The sequence below is a fragment of the Amblyomma mixtum genome, chromosome 6 (genome assembly GCF_055824585.1).
Source record: "Amblyomma mixtum isolate Tamu chromosome 6, ASM5582458v1, whole genome shotgun sequence".
In the NCBI taxonomy this organism is placed as follows: domain Eukaryota; kingdom Metazoa; phylum Arthropoda; class Arachnida; order Ixodida; family Ixodidae; genus Amblyomma; species Amblyomma mixtum.
In genome coordinates, this window is record NC_143017.1 from 6,068,788 (window position 1) to 6,085,902 (window position 17,115).

At 42.4% G+C, this 17,115-nt stretch overlaps 1 protein-coding gene across 1 annotated transcript; it reads right to left on the bottom strand.

The window, feature by feature from the left end:
* Positions 1 to 2,106: 2,106 nt before the first annotated feature.
* On the bottom strand, positions 2,107 to 16,812 carry LOC149338127 (uncharacterized). Its single transcript, XM_089550275.1, has 4 exons — positions 16,586 to 16,812; positions 12,219 to 12,349; positions 6,511 to 6,619; positions 2,107 to 2,179 (listed from the first exon to the last, which is right to left on the bottom strand). The coding sequence occupies exons 1-4, from the start codon at positions 16,711 to 16,713 to the stop codon at positions 2,170 to 2,172; spliced, it is 378 nt and encodes a 125-aa protein (XP_089406401.1). The 5' UTR covers positions 16,714 to 16,812; the 3' UTR covers positions 2,107 to 2,169.
* Between the last annotated feature and the right edge of the window lie 303 nt (positions 16,813 to 17,115).

Here is a 17,115-nt window from a genome sequence, read left to right on the forward strand (position 1 = left end):
GCTTTGAAACCAGTAGACCGGGGACTTGGAAAGCTGAGGGTAAAATTTGTGCATTGGTTTTTGAGGAAAATAAATGCGCTGTATCTGCCTCCACAGCTTCGAAACCAGTAGACAGGGGGCTCGGAAAGCAAAAGGTAAAATTGGAAATTGGTTTTTGAGAAAAGAAAACGCGCCGTATCTGTCCTCCAAAGCTTCGAAACCAGTAGACCGGGAGCTTGGAAAGCAAAGGGTAAAATTTCTGAATAGGTTTTTGAGGAAAGAAAATGCACCGTATCTGTTTTCGAAAGCCCCGAAACAATACGCGGGGGCTCGGAAAGCAGAGGGTAAAATTTCTGATTGGTTTTTGAGGAAGGAAAATGCGCCGTTTCTGTCCTCTAAAGATTCGAAACCAGTAGACCAGGGGCTTGGAAAGCGAAGGGTAAATTTTGTGAATAGGTTTTTGAGGAAGGGAAATGCGCCGTATCTGTTTTCCACAGCTCCGAAACCAATACTCGGGGGCTCGGAAAGCAGAGGGTAAACTTTGTTCATTGGTTTATGAGGAAATGAAATGCGCCGTGTCTGCCTTCCACAGCTTCGAAATCAGTAGACCGCGGGCTTGGAAAGCAGAGGGTAAAATTTGTGCTTTGGTGTTAGAGAAAGGAAATGCGCCGTATCTGCCTTCCTCAGCTTCGAAACCAGCAGAGGGTAAAATTACTGCATTGGTTTTTGAGGAAAGAAAATGCGCCGTATCTGCCTTCCACAGCTTCGAAACCAATACGCGGGGGCTCGGAAAGCAGAGGATATAATGGATGAATAGGTTTTTGAGGAAAGGAAATGCGCCGTATCTGTTTTCCATAGCCCAGAAACCAATACGCGGAGGTACGGAAAGCAGAGGGTAAAATTTGTGATTGGTTTTTGAGGAAAAGAAATGCACCGTATCTGTTTTCCGCAGCCCCGAAACCAATAAGCAGGGGCTCGAAAATCAGAGGGTATAATTAGTTCATTGGTTTATGAGGAAGTGAAATGCGCCGTATCTGCCTTCCACAGCTTCGAAATTAGTAGACCGGGGGCTTGGAAAACAGATGGTAAAATTTGTTCATTGGTTTTTGAGGAATGGAAATGCGCCGTATCTGCCTTCCACGGCATCGAAACCAGCAGAGGGTAAAATTACTGCATTGGTTTTTGAGGAAAGAAAATGCGCCGTATCAGTCCTACAAAGCTTCGAAACCAGGAGACCGGGATCTTAGAAAGCAAAGGGTAAAATCTGTGAATAAGATTTTGAGGAAAGGAAATACGCTGTATCTGTTTTCCACAGCTCCGAAACCATACACGGGGGCTCGGAAAGCAGAGGGTATAATTTGTGAAAAGGTTTTGAGGAAAGGAAATGCGCCGTGTCTGTTTTCCACAGCTCCGAAACCAATACGCGGAGGCTCCTAAAGCAGAGGGTAAAATTTGTGACTGGTTTTTGAGGAAGGGAAATGCGCCGTATCTGTTTTCCACAGCTCCGAAACCAATACGCGGGGCCTCGGAAAGCAGAGGGTATAATTTGTAAATAGGTTTTTGGGGAAAGGAAATGCGCCGTATCTGTTTTCACAGCCCAGAAACCAATCCGCAGGGGCACAGAAAGCAGAGGGTAAAATTTCTGATTGGTTTTCGAGGATCGGAAATGCGCCGTATCTGTCCTCCAAAGCGTCAAAACCAGTAGACCGGGAGCTTGGAAATCAAAGTGTAAAATTTGTGAATAGGTTTTTGAGGAAGGGAACCCAGTCAAAACGCACTACAGGAATTTACGACAGAAAACTTCTGTAGTCTGTCGTATTTTGGGCATGTAGTATTTGTGTAGTCTGTAGTGTCGTATTTCTGTAGTCTGTCTTCTGTAGTGTAGTATTTCTGTAGTCTGTCTTCTGTAGTGTAGTATTTCTGTAGTCTGTCTTCTGTAGTGACGTAATTCTGTAGTGTCGTATCTCTGTAGTCTGCCTTCTGTAGTGCATTTGTGTAGTGTGTTGTATTCCTGTAGTCATTACTAAGTACGCTTTATTTGTCAATTAATATGCAGCTACAGAGCAGCAGTCTCACTCTGAACATTCCATGCATTCCTGCAGTACAGCCAGGCACAAAAACACCTCATTTGGAGCAAATTGACTATTTATTACATATATACAGAATTTTTCTTCAGCAGGTCTCTCTTGTTCAGACTGTCCTAGGTGAAGAAAAAGAACAGTGATATATATAGTATGCATACACAACAAACGCATGCAAATGTTACAAAAGTCATAGTGGAATCTTGATTATGCATTCCCTTTTCATGCAACGATCCACATTTAACATCAAATTGGCACGGGCCCGACGTAAACCCATAGGAATAATGCATTAAAAGCCTCAATTATACAACTGAAGAATATGCACACCGCGCTTCATACGATGGCTGGTGGGAACCGTCCGGAATGGGTGAGACATTGGCGTGCAGAGCACTTTATTGACAGAAGTGACGTCAACCAAGCTGACGTCACAGAAGTGACGTCAACCAAGCTGACATCACAGAAGTGACGTCAACCAAGCTGACATCACAGAAGTGACGTCAACCAAGAAATCAAGATGCAGACGTGCATGCAACGTGTGACCAAGTGCATCATGACCTGTAATGACGGTTCTGCCAACGGCTCAGACTGAGTCCGTGCATGCAACCCGCATCTATCAGTGCGAGGCGGTCCGCCTGGCCCGTTTTTCCGCGCGCTTGACTTACGAAGACGTTGGGGAAATAAACCACCATAAAGTTATTGTAGAGGCGGTAAAAAAAGTAGACATTTCTGTGATCACTGGTGGCTAGTTCAAAAGCGCTTCCCGCTACAGCTTGAGTAAAGCACAGGTTAGGCCTACAACGCCAAGCAAGCGGTGTACTGTCAGCCGGCAGAACGCACATCACTGCAGAAATCGTGCCAAAGGTGAACATTGCGCTTTCTTTTTTCCTTTAAGATACGAATTCTTAGTACAGATAGATACTGCTACCTGCTTCTGCGTAGTGACAGCGGTTCTAGAGAAAGTTTGAACAGAAAGACATGTCGCTGGCACGGCCGTATACTGTGCGCTGCACATCTCCGAAGGGTTGGAGTAGTCATATTCCTGGCGCGTCGTTCATATAATTTTTTCGAGATTCATCCGACATCTACATAACGTGCAGGAACAGAGCGCTCGCCTGCCTTGTCTAAAGCCGCCTCTTCCATGCTGAAAAGCCTGGCTGCACGCCGTCTCAGAACAGTCTCAAAACATGAGCGCAAAGGGAAGATATTTTACTTTAGATGACCAGAAAATAATCACAAGGATGCTATCTTCAATAATGCCCCGTGAACACTACAAAACACTCCTGATCCTTGCTTTTATCCGTCTGCTAATGTGGTCCATAAGTGCTGTAACAGTATGGTTCATTTATTCAATAATTTATTTATTCAATTTATTCAATAAACCCCTAAAGGCCCTCAATCGAGGGTATTACATAGAGGGGAGCAATGACACGCAACACAAAATAATATTGAGCAAGCGCCAATGTGCTATACATAAGAACAGAAAGCACATGTAGAAAACAAAAGAAATAAACAAAAACCTGTAGTATACATTGTAATTTACAGAAAAAAAAGAACAGATAGTGTTTTAGACGCATAACAACCGCAGGAACAAAACAAAATAACAAAAAAGCTGAATGCAGCATGTGGTACAATCAATTAGTGAAGCTAAACAGACATTTGGGTAAGAAGGTCCTGAAACTTATTAAGATCCCGTTCAGAAGCGATGTGTGATGGAAGATTATTCCAGTCGACTATAGTACGTGGTATGAAAGAGCAAACAAAGAAGTGTGGCATGATATGCATTAAACTTTCAGCGGGTGGTCGCGACGTGGAAAAAACGATTCAGGTGATTGAAAAAAAATCGTCATGGAGCAGAACATGATGGTAAAGTTTATGGAAAAGGGTCAAGCGTGATAGTTTGTGATAACGTGATGTGATGTGCGATGTGATAACGTATCAAGTTCGGCGCGAGCCTTTAGTGCGGTGACGCTAGTATGACGAGAATAATCAGAAAAGATGAATCTAACGGCACGGTTTTGCAAAGATTCCAAGTCATCAATAAGGTATGCTTGATCCGGGTCCCAGATGGCCGACGCATATTCGATTTTAGGCCGTATTAAGGTAACATATGCTAGTTTTTTCAGGTGGAAAGGCGCTTGTTTAAGGTTACGTTTTAGAAGACCCAGAGAGCGGTTAGCAGCTGCAAGAATATGGCTAAGATGGTAATTCCATGTTAAATTAGACTGAAGGTGTAGTCCCAAATCCTTGTAGGAAGTAGAAAGTTCAACCGGGTTATTAAGGAGAGTAAGATGTTGGAATGCGACAAGACTTGCGAGTGAAAGAGACAAGTTTAGTTTTAGAGGAATTAAGGGTCATTAACCAAGAAGAACACCACTTACTAATGGAATCTAAATCAGTTTGCAAAGATTGGCGGTCAGAGTCGTTAGAAATGCTACGGTATATAACACAATCATCAACGAATAATCTGATTTTGGATGATACGCAGGCGGGTAAGTCATTTATGAAGATTAGAAAAAGTAAAGGACCCAAAACGCTACCCTGGGGAACACCGGACGAAACGGGTGAGGAGGACGAAAGATGATTATTGACAGAAATGAACTGAGATCGGCATGCAAGAAAAGCTTTAACCCAGGCAATAACATCAGAATGAATGTTCAAGTGGGTTAGTTTGAGCAAAAGTCTGTAATGGGGGACCCGGTCAAATGCTTTAGAAAAGTCAAGGAATAGCGCATCGACTTGTTTGCCTGCGTCTATTGATGAAAAGAGGTCGTAAGTGAAGCCGGAAAGTTGAGTGTCACATGAGAAACCCCTTCGAAATCCATGCTGGTATTTGAATATGATGTTGTGGTGCTCAAGATAGCTGATAATATTAGTGTAAACAACATGTTCCATTAGCTTAGATATGGAGCTAGTCAAGGATATTGGACGATAGTTGAGAGGATTAGAGTGGTCACCAGATTTGAATATGGGTATTACTTTAGCTATGCGCCAATCGCTAGAAATCGATCCAGTTGATAATGACTGAGAAAAGAGTGATGACAATACCTGGATAAATGCTCTCAGAAATGTTTTTTAAGAATCTTGTTGTTAAAGCCCAGAGGATCAGAGCTAGAAGTTAGTTTAACATTATTCAGGAGGGATTTAATTCCTTCGTCATTAATAACTAATTGGGCATTTGAAACCTCAAGAAATTGATCTAGGATGGGAGCTGTAGCGATGTCTTCTAAAGTAAATACGGATGAAAATGCTGAAAGAAACATCTGAGCACATTCGGGTGCAGGAATTGGAGTGTTATTCGAGTCAGTAAGGATAATGTCATCAGAGCTGCGGGGATTAATATCGCGCCAGAATCTACGTGGGTTATTGGTGATGATTGTTGGCAAAACATTGCTGAAGAATTCCCTGCGGGTTTTTTTTAGTAATACTTGGTATTCTTTATCGCTTTGCTTATACCTTTCAAGGGAATGAGTAGTTCGATGCGCTTTGGCTTCTCTGTACAGACGTTTTTTCTTATTATTAACTCTACGAAGCCTGAGATCAAACCAGGGTACACTTGGGTTGCACTTTATCGATATAAGAGGAATGCAATCATTGATGAGGTTAGTAAGTGTAGTTTTGAACAACATCCAGTTTTCCTTAACAGAATGAGAGGACCAATCAGAAAGGTATTGCACTGAGAAGGTGGTTAATTCGGAGTTCATTTTGTGAAAGTTAGCCTTGTTGTAGCATCTTATCTTTTTTGGAACAGTTGTTCTTTCGCTGAGCAGATAGTTGATGTGCCCGGTGATAATGTCGTGATCGGAAAGGCCTTCATGATGAATGATATCTGAACAAATATTTGGGTCACTGGCTAGGAAGAGGTCCAGAATGTTTGAGGAATGCACCGATGACCGAGTAGGTTGAGAGATAATTTGAGATAACGAAAAGTCGAGACACGTCTGTATGAAGGCATGGGCTTCTTTGTCACTAGGAGGGGCAGACAACATATCCCAGCTAATGTTGGGAAAATTAAAGTCACCGAGAATGAGTAAAATAGAATTCGGGAAACGTGCACACACTTCACCTAATATGCGATGCAATTCTTCAGCAAAACCGTCACGCATGTCAGGAGGACGGTAAAATACTCCAATTATAAGGTTAGCATTGCCGCATTTCAAAAAAAAAAAACACACATTCAATGAAAGAGGTGACTATAATCTTAATCTTCTTAATAAATATAATCTTCTGTGCGTCATCTGAGTAGTCGACTACCCTTAAGCAGAACTTGGGTAAAGCAGTATCTCACTATAGTAGGCAAATTCCAGTGAGATTTGCAGGTTATTCCAGTGCCTAAGTATACCATACAGACAGTTAGGAAATACAGTCAAGTTTACGAGTTTTGTAAGCACATGAGCTTACCCAATCTATTCATGCATATAACAAGAGACTATTGGCTTGAACAGCTACTTACTGCCACAGGTCACAGCACTTTTGTGCCAGGTAGCGCGGGACCTTCTTGTGGCGCTTTTGGAGATCCTCAGCTGAGCAACCCTTCAGCTTCAAATAGTGCCAGAAGGAATCTGCACAGATGGGGTAATAAGTAATGTTAGTGTGGTTGAATATAAAAAATGAGATGCTGAGGCAGTGATCGAATAACGAGCATTCATACACCTAACATAGGTTGTCAGTTCGAATCCGTGCTGCGAGATAGGCTCTAACTTAACTAGTAAGTTTATGCTGCACGACAGGCTGAATCGTATGACACCATCTGGTACATTCATGCCAAACGGTTCACACACAAATTTTACACGAATGTCGAGACTAAGCAGCCAGACTTTAATGCCTGCCAGACAGATATACATATACCGATCGATATAGTTTAGTTTCGAGCTGTGGTGCTCGAGCATCACACTGCCACCTGCTATTATTTTATTCCATTATGTAACCACCTCGGCTCCCATGGCAACTACTGGGATACACTGCTGCATTGGAGGCTGCCATCATGGTTTCTATCCGCGGAATCAGCACAACTCTGAGGCTTAAAACGCAACCAGGCTTAGAACACAACACAATGCTCTAAAATTACTACCTCGGGCTAATAGCTCTGGGAACAAAGCTTCACACACTGGTGCATAATATTATACTTCAGATACACCCAGCAAAGCAGTAGAGAGAAAAGCCCTTTGATGAATAACAAAATTTAGCTGGAGTTTAAAAACCCACTTGCACTCTGCATAGGTTTGGGACTTGGGGGAAAAAGAGAGGTGCAGGAAATTGCAAAGGTTTTCAAGCAATTTCAACAAAATTTCAAAGATTATACAGCCCCTGAATTAGGGATGGCATACATCAAAGTGGTGACAAATGGAGTGACAAAGTTTCTTACACAGTGTGTGCACTGATGAGGAATGAGGAGGATTTAGTGTTTATCTGGAAGATTAACAGCGAATAAAGTTTACTGCACATCTCTGCTGCCTATGAAAGGCTAACCGCCGAATTCAGAAGTGCGCCTCAACTCGATACTCCGTCTCCACTCTGTGGAGTGGAGAAAACTGCTCTTCCATTTGATGGGCAGTTAGGATTGAAGAATGCCACTCGGCATTTCTTCAGACAAGGAGCTGCTCTAGAGACCTTCTTCCAACTGCCGTACCTCGAGAAAGCATGAACGGCAAATGAAGATGAGAATAAGGCGAAAAATTGCCTTTGGCTACAAAAAAGCATGGCATGGCTATTACGTGTCTGTTTTATCACGCTGCACCACCTTAAGAACACAAAGAACCTCACCGTTTATTAGCCTAGTAAAACATCTTTTGCAAGCTGCCTGACGAAAGCAACAGAGAAAAACTACCGGAAACGCTTGCACATCTGGCAACCTTTGCCACCAATGATGTAGTGTCTATGTAGGCATTTACGAATGGTGTATAAACTGCCGTTCGTCAACTTGTGGGAGGTTTCGCTGGCCTGCAGAGGCCAGCGGCGAAGCTGAGAAGTACGAAAATGGATTTGGATTGATGGGGTTTAATGTCCCAAGTGAGTCAGGCTATGAGGGATGCCAGAGTGAAGGGCTCTGATAATTTCATCCACGTGGGGTTCTTTTACGTGCACTGACATCGCACAGTACACAGGCTTCCAGCATTTTGTCTCCATCAGAATGCGACTGCCGCGGCCAGGATCGATCCTGTGTCTTTGAAGTCAACAGCTGAGCACCGCAACCCCTGAGACTGCTTCATCATCAAATTACGCATTACATAAATGACACTGCATCACAGAAAAGGACTAACAGTCATGGCCAAACTGTAGTTACAGCCAAAAGTTGGCACCGTGAACCTGCTCCCCACATCCAAAAGCTTGCACTTCAGGCCAACACACAGGAATCAGATTGTCTCCCAAACCCCATGACACTGCCTCCCAAAGAAGGTGGCAGCCAATAAGTGGGCAACAAAAAAGTAAACTGTGGGTAACAACTTGAATGTCTTGCATCACGCTACAAGGTGATGTGAAATTTGAGGAAAGGCCCCAAGAAGCACATACTAATTTTTTTAGGTTTTCAGAGCACTCTTATCCCTTTAAATGCCAAATGTTTTCCTAAAAAACATACCAGAAATTTTAAGCAATCAATTTTTTTGTGTACTTCATTATTCTTGAAGCCACTTCATTGCATACACATGGGTGGCTGCAGAGCAGTCAGCTCAATGCACCGATTGTGGTTGACAGCACTCAGACAAGGGACAGAAACAAAAAAGACGATGGCACAGGCACTGAACCTAAACTTTTTCCAGAACTGCCGACATACTGCATAAATACCCACACCACAGGCACCAACACGCAGCGATTTATGCACTCGTGGTAACAAGAAGTGGTATGAGAAGTAGTGGAAAAACAACAAAAGCTAGAAGCAAAAACCAGAGGACACAGCACAGGATAAAACCAGAACAAGGTGAGAGAAAAATTTATAAGCAAGTCATTTTTAAAAGACTGCCAACAGTGGATAGGTTTGACCAAAAGAATATTTAAGAACTGGTCTTATAAAATGGAACTAAAAAACCTTATGCACAAACACAGACCAAGTGCAGTGAAAAAAAAATGAAGGAGAAATGGCAAGAAAAAACACGCAATAGAAGCAAAATGGTGATTGGGTAAGCAAACGAGAATTGAGCATCAAGCGAAGGTGAAGTCTGCTAAAAATTAAAAGGATAAAAAGGGAATAAAAACGCGCATGAGCCACAAAGGTGAAGCCAACAGTTAAGATGGTTAAAAGTGGAAGATGACGTACACTGAAGCCGAGAGATAAAATATAAAAAGAGTGAAATTCAATAACCAGTATGAAGGCAAAAATCGAGGAAAAACACCAAAAGAGGGAAGTTGGCGGAAGAGGCAAGGCATGTAACACACATGTAGAACCACGGCTAGATCAAGTACGTCCACAAAGAAAGGCAATCCTCCGAGTGAAACCAAGCGTGTTCTTTACATTCACCCCGGAGCCGGAAAATCTCTGCGGCTTCCACCATTGCATTGCGTCAGCTTATTACAGGGCTCTATTAACACAGTGGCTTTCTCGAACTTTGGGCAGCATGGCTTTTTTGCGTCCCATTATCAGCAGTGGACTTGCAGGTACCTAAGAGATGTACCCGATAAATCAGTGTAATGCTCTCTTAGCCTTCCATTGATGCCAATGTATACCTTGCAGCAAGAAAAAAGGATTGAGAAAGCACTTCTTGTGCATGCCACTAAGGGTTTCTGTGCAATGCAGTGCAGCCTGTTTCTTTTTTCTTTTTCATTGACGATCCTAGAGAGGTGTGATAGGTGATGGGGGGGGCGGCAGCAAAAAAAGCATCTACTCTATCTCTCGATTTTTCTAAAGGTAAATTTCACAGAACCTTCAGAAACTCGGAGAGAAAGCAGGAGTAGACATTGCCTTTTCTGACCCCCTAGCACCTATTGCAGTTGCGGAATCCTAAATGAAAAAAAAAGACGCTGCACCACGCAGCACAGAAAACCCTTAGCGCCATGCACGGAGGGCATTTAATCAATCCTTTTGTCTTGCGGCAAGGTATACATTGGCATCAATGAAAGGATAAGGGAGCATAAGATTGATTTATCGGGTACATTTCTCGGGAATCTGCCAGTCGGAAAGAGCAAAACCACAAAACTATCACACAGAGGCAGGTGACAACACAAGGCCGTACTGACAACTGAAAATTTATTGAACAGCAGTGCTTATATAGACAAGTCACGTGTGTAATCTGCAAACAATCGTAAAGAGGCAAAAAATTCAATGGCAACCATAGAGCTGAGCAAATATGACAATCACCTGCTCAAAAACGAAACAAAAACAACCGGGGGAAACACAGACAGAAACGCTAATTTTCCTGAAAAATGAACACAGTAGGCGTGCTGACACACTTATCTGGCTCCGACCTCAAGATGGCAACAGCCTCGAGAATTTCTCTTTCCAACTGCTCCTTTCTTCATCCAATAATCTGTGTGCAGTTCAGTTTGGGACAGCAGTCTACAATGAGACAGTGAGTGGGACGGCAAATGCCTCCGGGTCTACTCAAGGAACACGCATACTCTTGCAAACAAATGTGTAAACATCTACCACTTTGGACGATATAAAACTGGCCACAGCTGAGGGGAATCTTGTACAACATGCCCGTTGGCGGTACTTTTTGAATGCCTCATGCCATGTGCAATGGGGGTGGTGTACACGATTCCTCTCAGCTGTGGTCGATTTTATACCGGCCAAATTGGTAGATGGTGAAACACTCCCTTGCAAGAGTATTAGCATTCCTTGGGTAGGCCCGGACGACCTTGCCTGCCTGTCCACTGTCCCAGTTGTAAAGACTGTTAACCTAAACTGAACTGCACATTATTATTGGATGAATAAAGGGCCAGTTGGAAAGAAATTCTCAAGGCTGTTGCCATCCTGAGGTCGAAGCCAGATAGGTGGGATAGCATGCCTTGTGTGTCCATTTTCAGAAAGAATTAGAATTTGTTTCCCTCCCTAGGTTGTTTTTGCAACGATTGTTTGCAGATTACATGCGCAACTGATCCATATGAGCACTCATTTCTTCAATAAATGTTCAGTTGTCGTACCACCTTGTGTTTCGCCTGCCTTTGTCCCATCCTGTTTTGCGGTTTTTCTAACGATTACCAACCAACTGGCCTACAAGCACGTCCTTCTAAATCTGCAAGTCCATTGCCAAAACTGTGACCGAAAAAAGCCATGCTACCCGTGTTCAAAAAAAGTGCCATTGTGTTAAAAAAGCACCAGAATAAGCTCAAATGACAAACTGGTGGGAGCCGCCGGGATTTTGAGGCTCGAGGATTAATGGGCAAGAACACCCTCGGAAAAAAAGATTGCCTTTCTTCAGGATCTGTTTGACCTAGCCCTGGTTTTATAAACATCTTGCATGCCTTGACTTTTCTGCCAACTCCTCTATTTTCGTGTTTGTTTGCTTTTATCTTTATTACTAATTGAATTTCATATTTTGATATTTTATCTCTCATTTTTACAGTAGCTCATCTTCCTCCTTTAGCCATGTTAATTCTTGGCTTCACCTTTGTTGCTATTGTGCATTTATTCCCCTTTTATTCTTTCAGTTTTTTAGCTCACTTCACCTTTGTAGACCAATTCTTGTTTGCTTGCCCAATCACCATTTTCTTTTCACGGCATGTTTTTTCTTGCCATTTTACTTTTATTTCACTGCCCTTGATCTGTGTTTGCATGTAGTCTTTTAGTTCCGTGTTATCAGACCAGTACTTAAAAATTTTGGTCAAACCCTTCCACTGTTTCACATGCTGGTGGTCTTAAAATTGACTTGCTTAAAACTATTCCTTTAACCTTGTTATGGTTTCATCCTTCCCTGCTCTATAGTCTTGGTTTCTGTTTCTAGTTTGTGTTGTTTTCCCACTATTGGCCATATCACTTACTTGTTACGAGTGCATAAAATTGCCACCTGTTGGCGCCTGTGTTTTGGTTATATATGCAGTGTTTCGGTGATTCTGGAATAAATCTGTAGTCAGCACCTGTGCCCTCATATTCTTTCTTTCTGACCCCAGTCTGTGTTTCTAAGCTCTGTCAACCACAAAAGATCAGCACCAACTAGACCGACAGCTTGTCCTATTCAAGCTCAATGTGTACTTTTCAAAGAAATGCTATGGCGAAAACACTGTACTTACAGTAAAGCCTGCTTGACTGAGTGAATACCACTGGCAATTCGCAAATTCCCAGCCTGCTCCTGGTTGCTGGCTCAAGCCGCACGCAACTTTGTGGCTTGCCTGACTTCCATGCAACTCTTGGTCCCTTGAAACTGAAACATAGAGTGATGAGTGAGAGATATCAGATTTGATATTCTTGCATTGCTGCAATGACTAAGAAAAAACGATATTTTCCATAAGAACAATTATTATTTCACACTAGCTTCGCAGAGTAAACCTCGTTTATCACGACCTCGTTAACACTGACATACTGCACAGTCCCAGCCTGACTGCATCTAGTTCTATGGTGTCATATGCTTGTTAGCTATGAGCCCTTGGCCTTGCACCGGTTAATACAGACAACCTCGGAACGGGCAATCAGCTCCGAGCTTTTGAGTCATAGATACTCACAAGCTCAGTGGTCCCAGGGGTTCTAGAAATATTGGCAGGGCGACACAGTAACAAGCATTCCGCACCACTTGCTCCCGCTTCATTGCAAAAAAACTCGCACAGCAGACCTGTCCTCCATTTTGCAGTGTGAAAATAATCAAATTCAAAGCATGCACACAAAATGTGGACCTCTCTTCGAACAGAGCTTCATAAATACGGGTATAATTATTGTAATTAAACCTACCTGCAGTTTTCAATTTATCCTAAAATTTTATGCAACTCGACGAGCAATAAAAAGGAATTAAAATAGCCAGCACTGTTTAAACAATATAGCTACGAAGAAATACGAGACGTATCCACTACACCCCAGTGGTTCTTTAGCTTCATGCATTATCAATCAACACTTTCTTACAGGCACATTTGCACGCGAAAATGGGTTTAACCCAATCTTGATGAATCTTTCTGGAATGCAACAATAAGAAGAAACCAGTTTTACTCAAAAACAAAGGGCCCTATACACTGCATCACAAGGCGAGCTAGGTGCACTTAAGTCTACAGCCCCTTCCAGAAGTCTCCAATTTGCCTGTCCTCTACAAGGATCCCTGTCCGCTGCTTGTCGAATTTTGCTATCCCGCCTTGCTAGTTCTCCCACTGCCCTTCTCAAACTCTTGGAATTCTGTTGCTCTAGCAGATCATAAGCTATTGTATTATTTTTTGTTTTAGCACTACACACTCCATGGCAACAATGCTGGATAATGTACTTTAAATAGGTTTGTAGAGCGTGCAAGTGGCTCGCAGCTTGACGAAGAGGTGAGAAAAAAACGCGGAGCCTGACAAATAGGTGCGAAAAAAACGTGGGTTATTTGGAAGAAATGGGCTTGGGCAGGAGATTTAATGCAAAGACAAGATAACCAGTGGTCCTTAAGAGTGATGGAGTGGATTCCAAGAGAAGGCAAACGTAGCAGGGGGCAGCAGAAAGTTAGGCGGGCGGATGTGATTAAGAAGTTTGTGGGGATACGGTGGCCACAACTGGCAAAGGACAGGGTTAATTGGAGAGACATGGGAGAGGCCTCTGCCGTGCAGTGGGTGTAGTCAGGCTGATGATGATGACAACCTTGTGAATTTGCCTCGCAACAACCGCTGCAGCCTGATATTTTGTAGAGCAGCACAATGGCCTTCATTTTTTGAGTGGTGAAGTATTCAGCATTTTATTTCAACCATGAGTGTAAAGGGAAGACGTTTTACGTTGCACAAAAAGAAAGGAATTACATGCATATTGGGCTTTGGAAGAATTCCCTGTGGACATTACAAAACACTGCCATCCTTGCTTTATCTCTGCCAGGTAACAAAATTCATTATTCTCCAAATACTTTGGACAAAGACAAGCTGCCGTGCACTCATTCGAGCTCAGTGGACTTTCCCTCAAACCAATCTTCAGTAAATAATATCAGGATTAGGCAAAAGTAACTGTAGTGTATTTCAGTGAGTCAGCGCCTTTTACAGAAAGTTTTGGAAACAGAAAAGTTTATGAGCTTTGTTAGCACATGATGATTGCCCAATCTATTTACATAGGCAAATGGGAAATTTGCCTTCCTATTCAATTTATGCACATTCAAACGATATTTACCGCTGTAGGCCACATCAGTTCTGTACCAGGTAGCACATGCCAAAAAAAAAGCCTCGATAGCGTAATAAGTAATGTGTGGTTGACTATAGAACTTAAAATCTAGGCCATATCTCTTGGATCTAAGCTTGACATATTTCTGCATAATACTATACTGCCGATACCAAAAGGAAAGCAATAGAGAGAGACAGAGAAAGTTTACTAATGAAATGAACAAAATATTTAGCTGGCACTTAAAATCACTGACCTGTTACTCAGCATGAGGAAGGAAATAAGAGGGAAAGACGAAGGAAAACAGGTGCAGAAAATTGTTAACGTTTAGAAAATAATAAACAATTTTTGGAAATGATGTATCCATTACTTTACTTGGTTTTAAAGGGTTTAATGCCACAAAGCGGCGCAGGCTATACAGGGCGCTATTGTAGAGGACTGGAAAATTCTTTAGGTGTGCTGACATCACACGGTACCTAGGCCTGTAGCATTTCGTCTCCATTGAAATGAGAATAGTACAGCTGGAATCAAAACTGGCTGGAATCGAACCTGCCTCTTCCGGGTCAGCAGCCAAGTACAATAACCACTCAGCCACCATGACGGCTCCCATTTGGGGTGACATACATCAATGTGGTGACTGACGGGGCTGACAAAGTTCACTTCAGAGAGGGTGTGCATTGATGAGGTTATATAATTCAATTCTCCCTATGCCACATAATTAGACAGGTAAAAATTTATTATGAGCATATGCTGCCTATGGCAGGCCAAGAGATGTAAGACACAAAGCATATGTCCATAAAATGAAGGCAAGAGCACAATTTCCTGCTGTGAGTAACCACTCCACTATCCAAAAGGATAGCCAGCTTCTTTAAAAAATGTATGTCCTGCCTATGTCCATTTATGATTCCCGCTCAGATTTTAATTCGCATTTATTTCCAACCAACTCAGTTCTCTCCCAATCTCTTATCATTAACCCTATGATTTTCCTGAGTGGTTCAGCGCACTGTTCTCAATTTTAAGCCTTTTATAGCGTACCCCACTTTTCCCGACAGCTTAGCAAAGGCAAAGCAGTTTAAAATTTCTTTTTGACAATACTGCAAGGTGCTGCTCGTAACTTCTGAGTGCATGCCTAAGGCAATAAACCCCTTTCTTATTCTCCCAACCATTTCTTTCAAATGCTCTATATCTGTGCATGACCTGGCCGAGGTGTATTCTGTTTCGACTTCCAGTACCTTACTGCATTTCATAAAATGGCCTCTTTCCTGATTATTAAGTATTGATTTAGCTCTCATTTTCACACTGAGTACTGATGTCCTCAATCATTTGCAAGAATTCATCACTTATACTACAACTCACCACTAATACTACAATAACATGAAATCAAATATAACTGAGCGGTTCTCCATGAGTCTTCGCATTTCCTGAACCAACCCGCTGCTATGCAGAGAGGGTCACCTCATCTAGCATCATCACATCTTGTTCAGGGTATGTGGGTTGTGCAAAGTAAACAACCGTTGATTTCAGGTCACTGCAGTCAAAACTACAAAGTAGCTGGTGCAATGAAATGTTAGTTCTAAGAAGGTCTGCTCGTTTTTTTTATGCGGGCCCAAGTGAACACAGGCTAAACTGCATGCTGTTTGATGTCAGTGCAGGATAAAGATCCCCAGGTGGCCAAAATTATTCTGCAGCCCTCTGCTACGGCACCTCTTTTCTTCTTTAACTCCCTCCTTTATCCCTTCCCTTGCATCATGGTTCAGGTGCTTATCAAGATGTGAGACAGTTACTCTGTCACTTACTTGCCTCAAAAACCAATTTTAAATTTTTCAAGGATACTTTCAAGAACGTAGAGGTACAAACTGTACAGTAAAACCACATGCTACAGCAATAAACCAGCAATACATCTGCGCTGACAGGAGCTTGCCAAGTACACTGCAAGGATGCTATGCCACGCAAGATTTGGTGTCATCATACAATGCTACTTTACTGACTGACATTTCAGTGTACAAGCAAGAAATACCATTAAAGTATTATTGTAGAGCACAACGTTTTTAAAAGATAAACGAACATTTTGGCCTTTTCAGAGGACACACATGCATAAAAGGCAACAGGTGTGGAATAGTCACTGCACCTGAAGCAGGCTCAGCTTTATAATAACAGCGCAGTGTCAAGAGCTACATGTGCGGCTATATTTCGTACAAATTTGCAGTTCATGTAATAAGCTGAGGTACTGCTGTAAAGTGCATGTAGAGTTCTGCATGCATTTTTAAACACAGCAGTGAGCCTATGTTGAAAATATTTTTCAAAACAGGCAGGTAAGGTATGCGTAACTGAAAAAGAAAATTACCATGAATGGCTTGGAGGGATGGCACAGCTGAAGGCAGGAAGCACGCATGGCCCAGCAGATGCTGGCAGCTGGCAACTGCAGATAAATACGTCCCAACCAACAGCTGTCAGTGCCAGTGACAATGTCATGAATGACAACAAAACAAACTGTCGACTGCTTCAGAAACTAAAATAAGGTATTAATATAGGAACACAAAAAGCAATGAGGTGGCCCATGACAAAATAAATAAGGAGATTGTATGTGAAACACCCATACACATTCTTTGAGCTGGCAACTGCAGATAAATACGTCCCAACCAACAGCTGTCAGTGCCAGTGACAATGTCATGAATGACAACAAAACAAACTGTCGACTGCTTCAGAAACTAAAATAAGGTATTAATATAGGAACACAAAATGCAATGAGGTGGCCCATGACAAAATAAATAAGGAGATTGTATGTGAAACACCCATACACATTCTTTGAGCTGGCAACTGCAGATAAATACGTCCCAACCAACAGCTGTCAGTGCCAGTGACAATGTCATGAAT

Bases quoted from the DNA above. Each gene is read 5' to 3' on its own strand.
- LOC149338127 (XM_089550275.1), bottom strand. From the start codon at position 16,713: ATGACATTGTCACTGGCACTGACAGCTGTTGGTTGGGACGTATTTATC. The intron at 12,350-16,585 runs GTAATTTTCTTT...TCTATGTTTCAG, and splicing joins ATCCCTCCAAGCCATTCATG to TTTCAAGGGACCAAGAGTTG. The intron at 6,620-12,218 runs GTAAGTACAGTG...CCATCTGTGCAG, and splicing joins TCAGTCAAGCAGGCTTTACT to ATTCCTTCTGGCACTATTTG.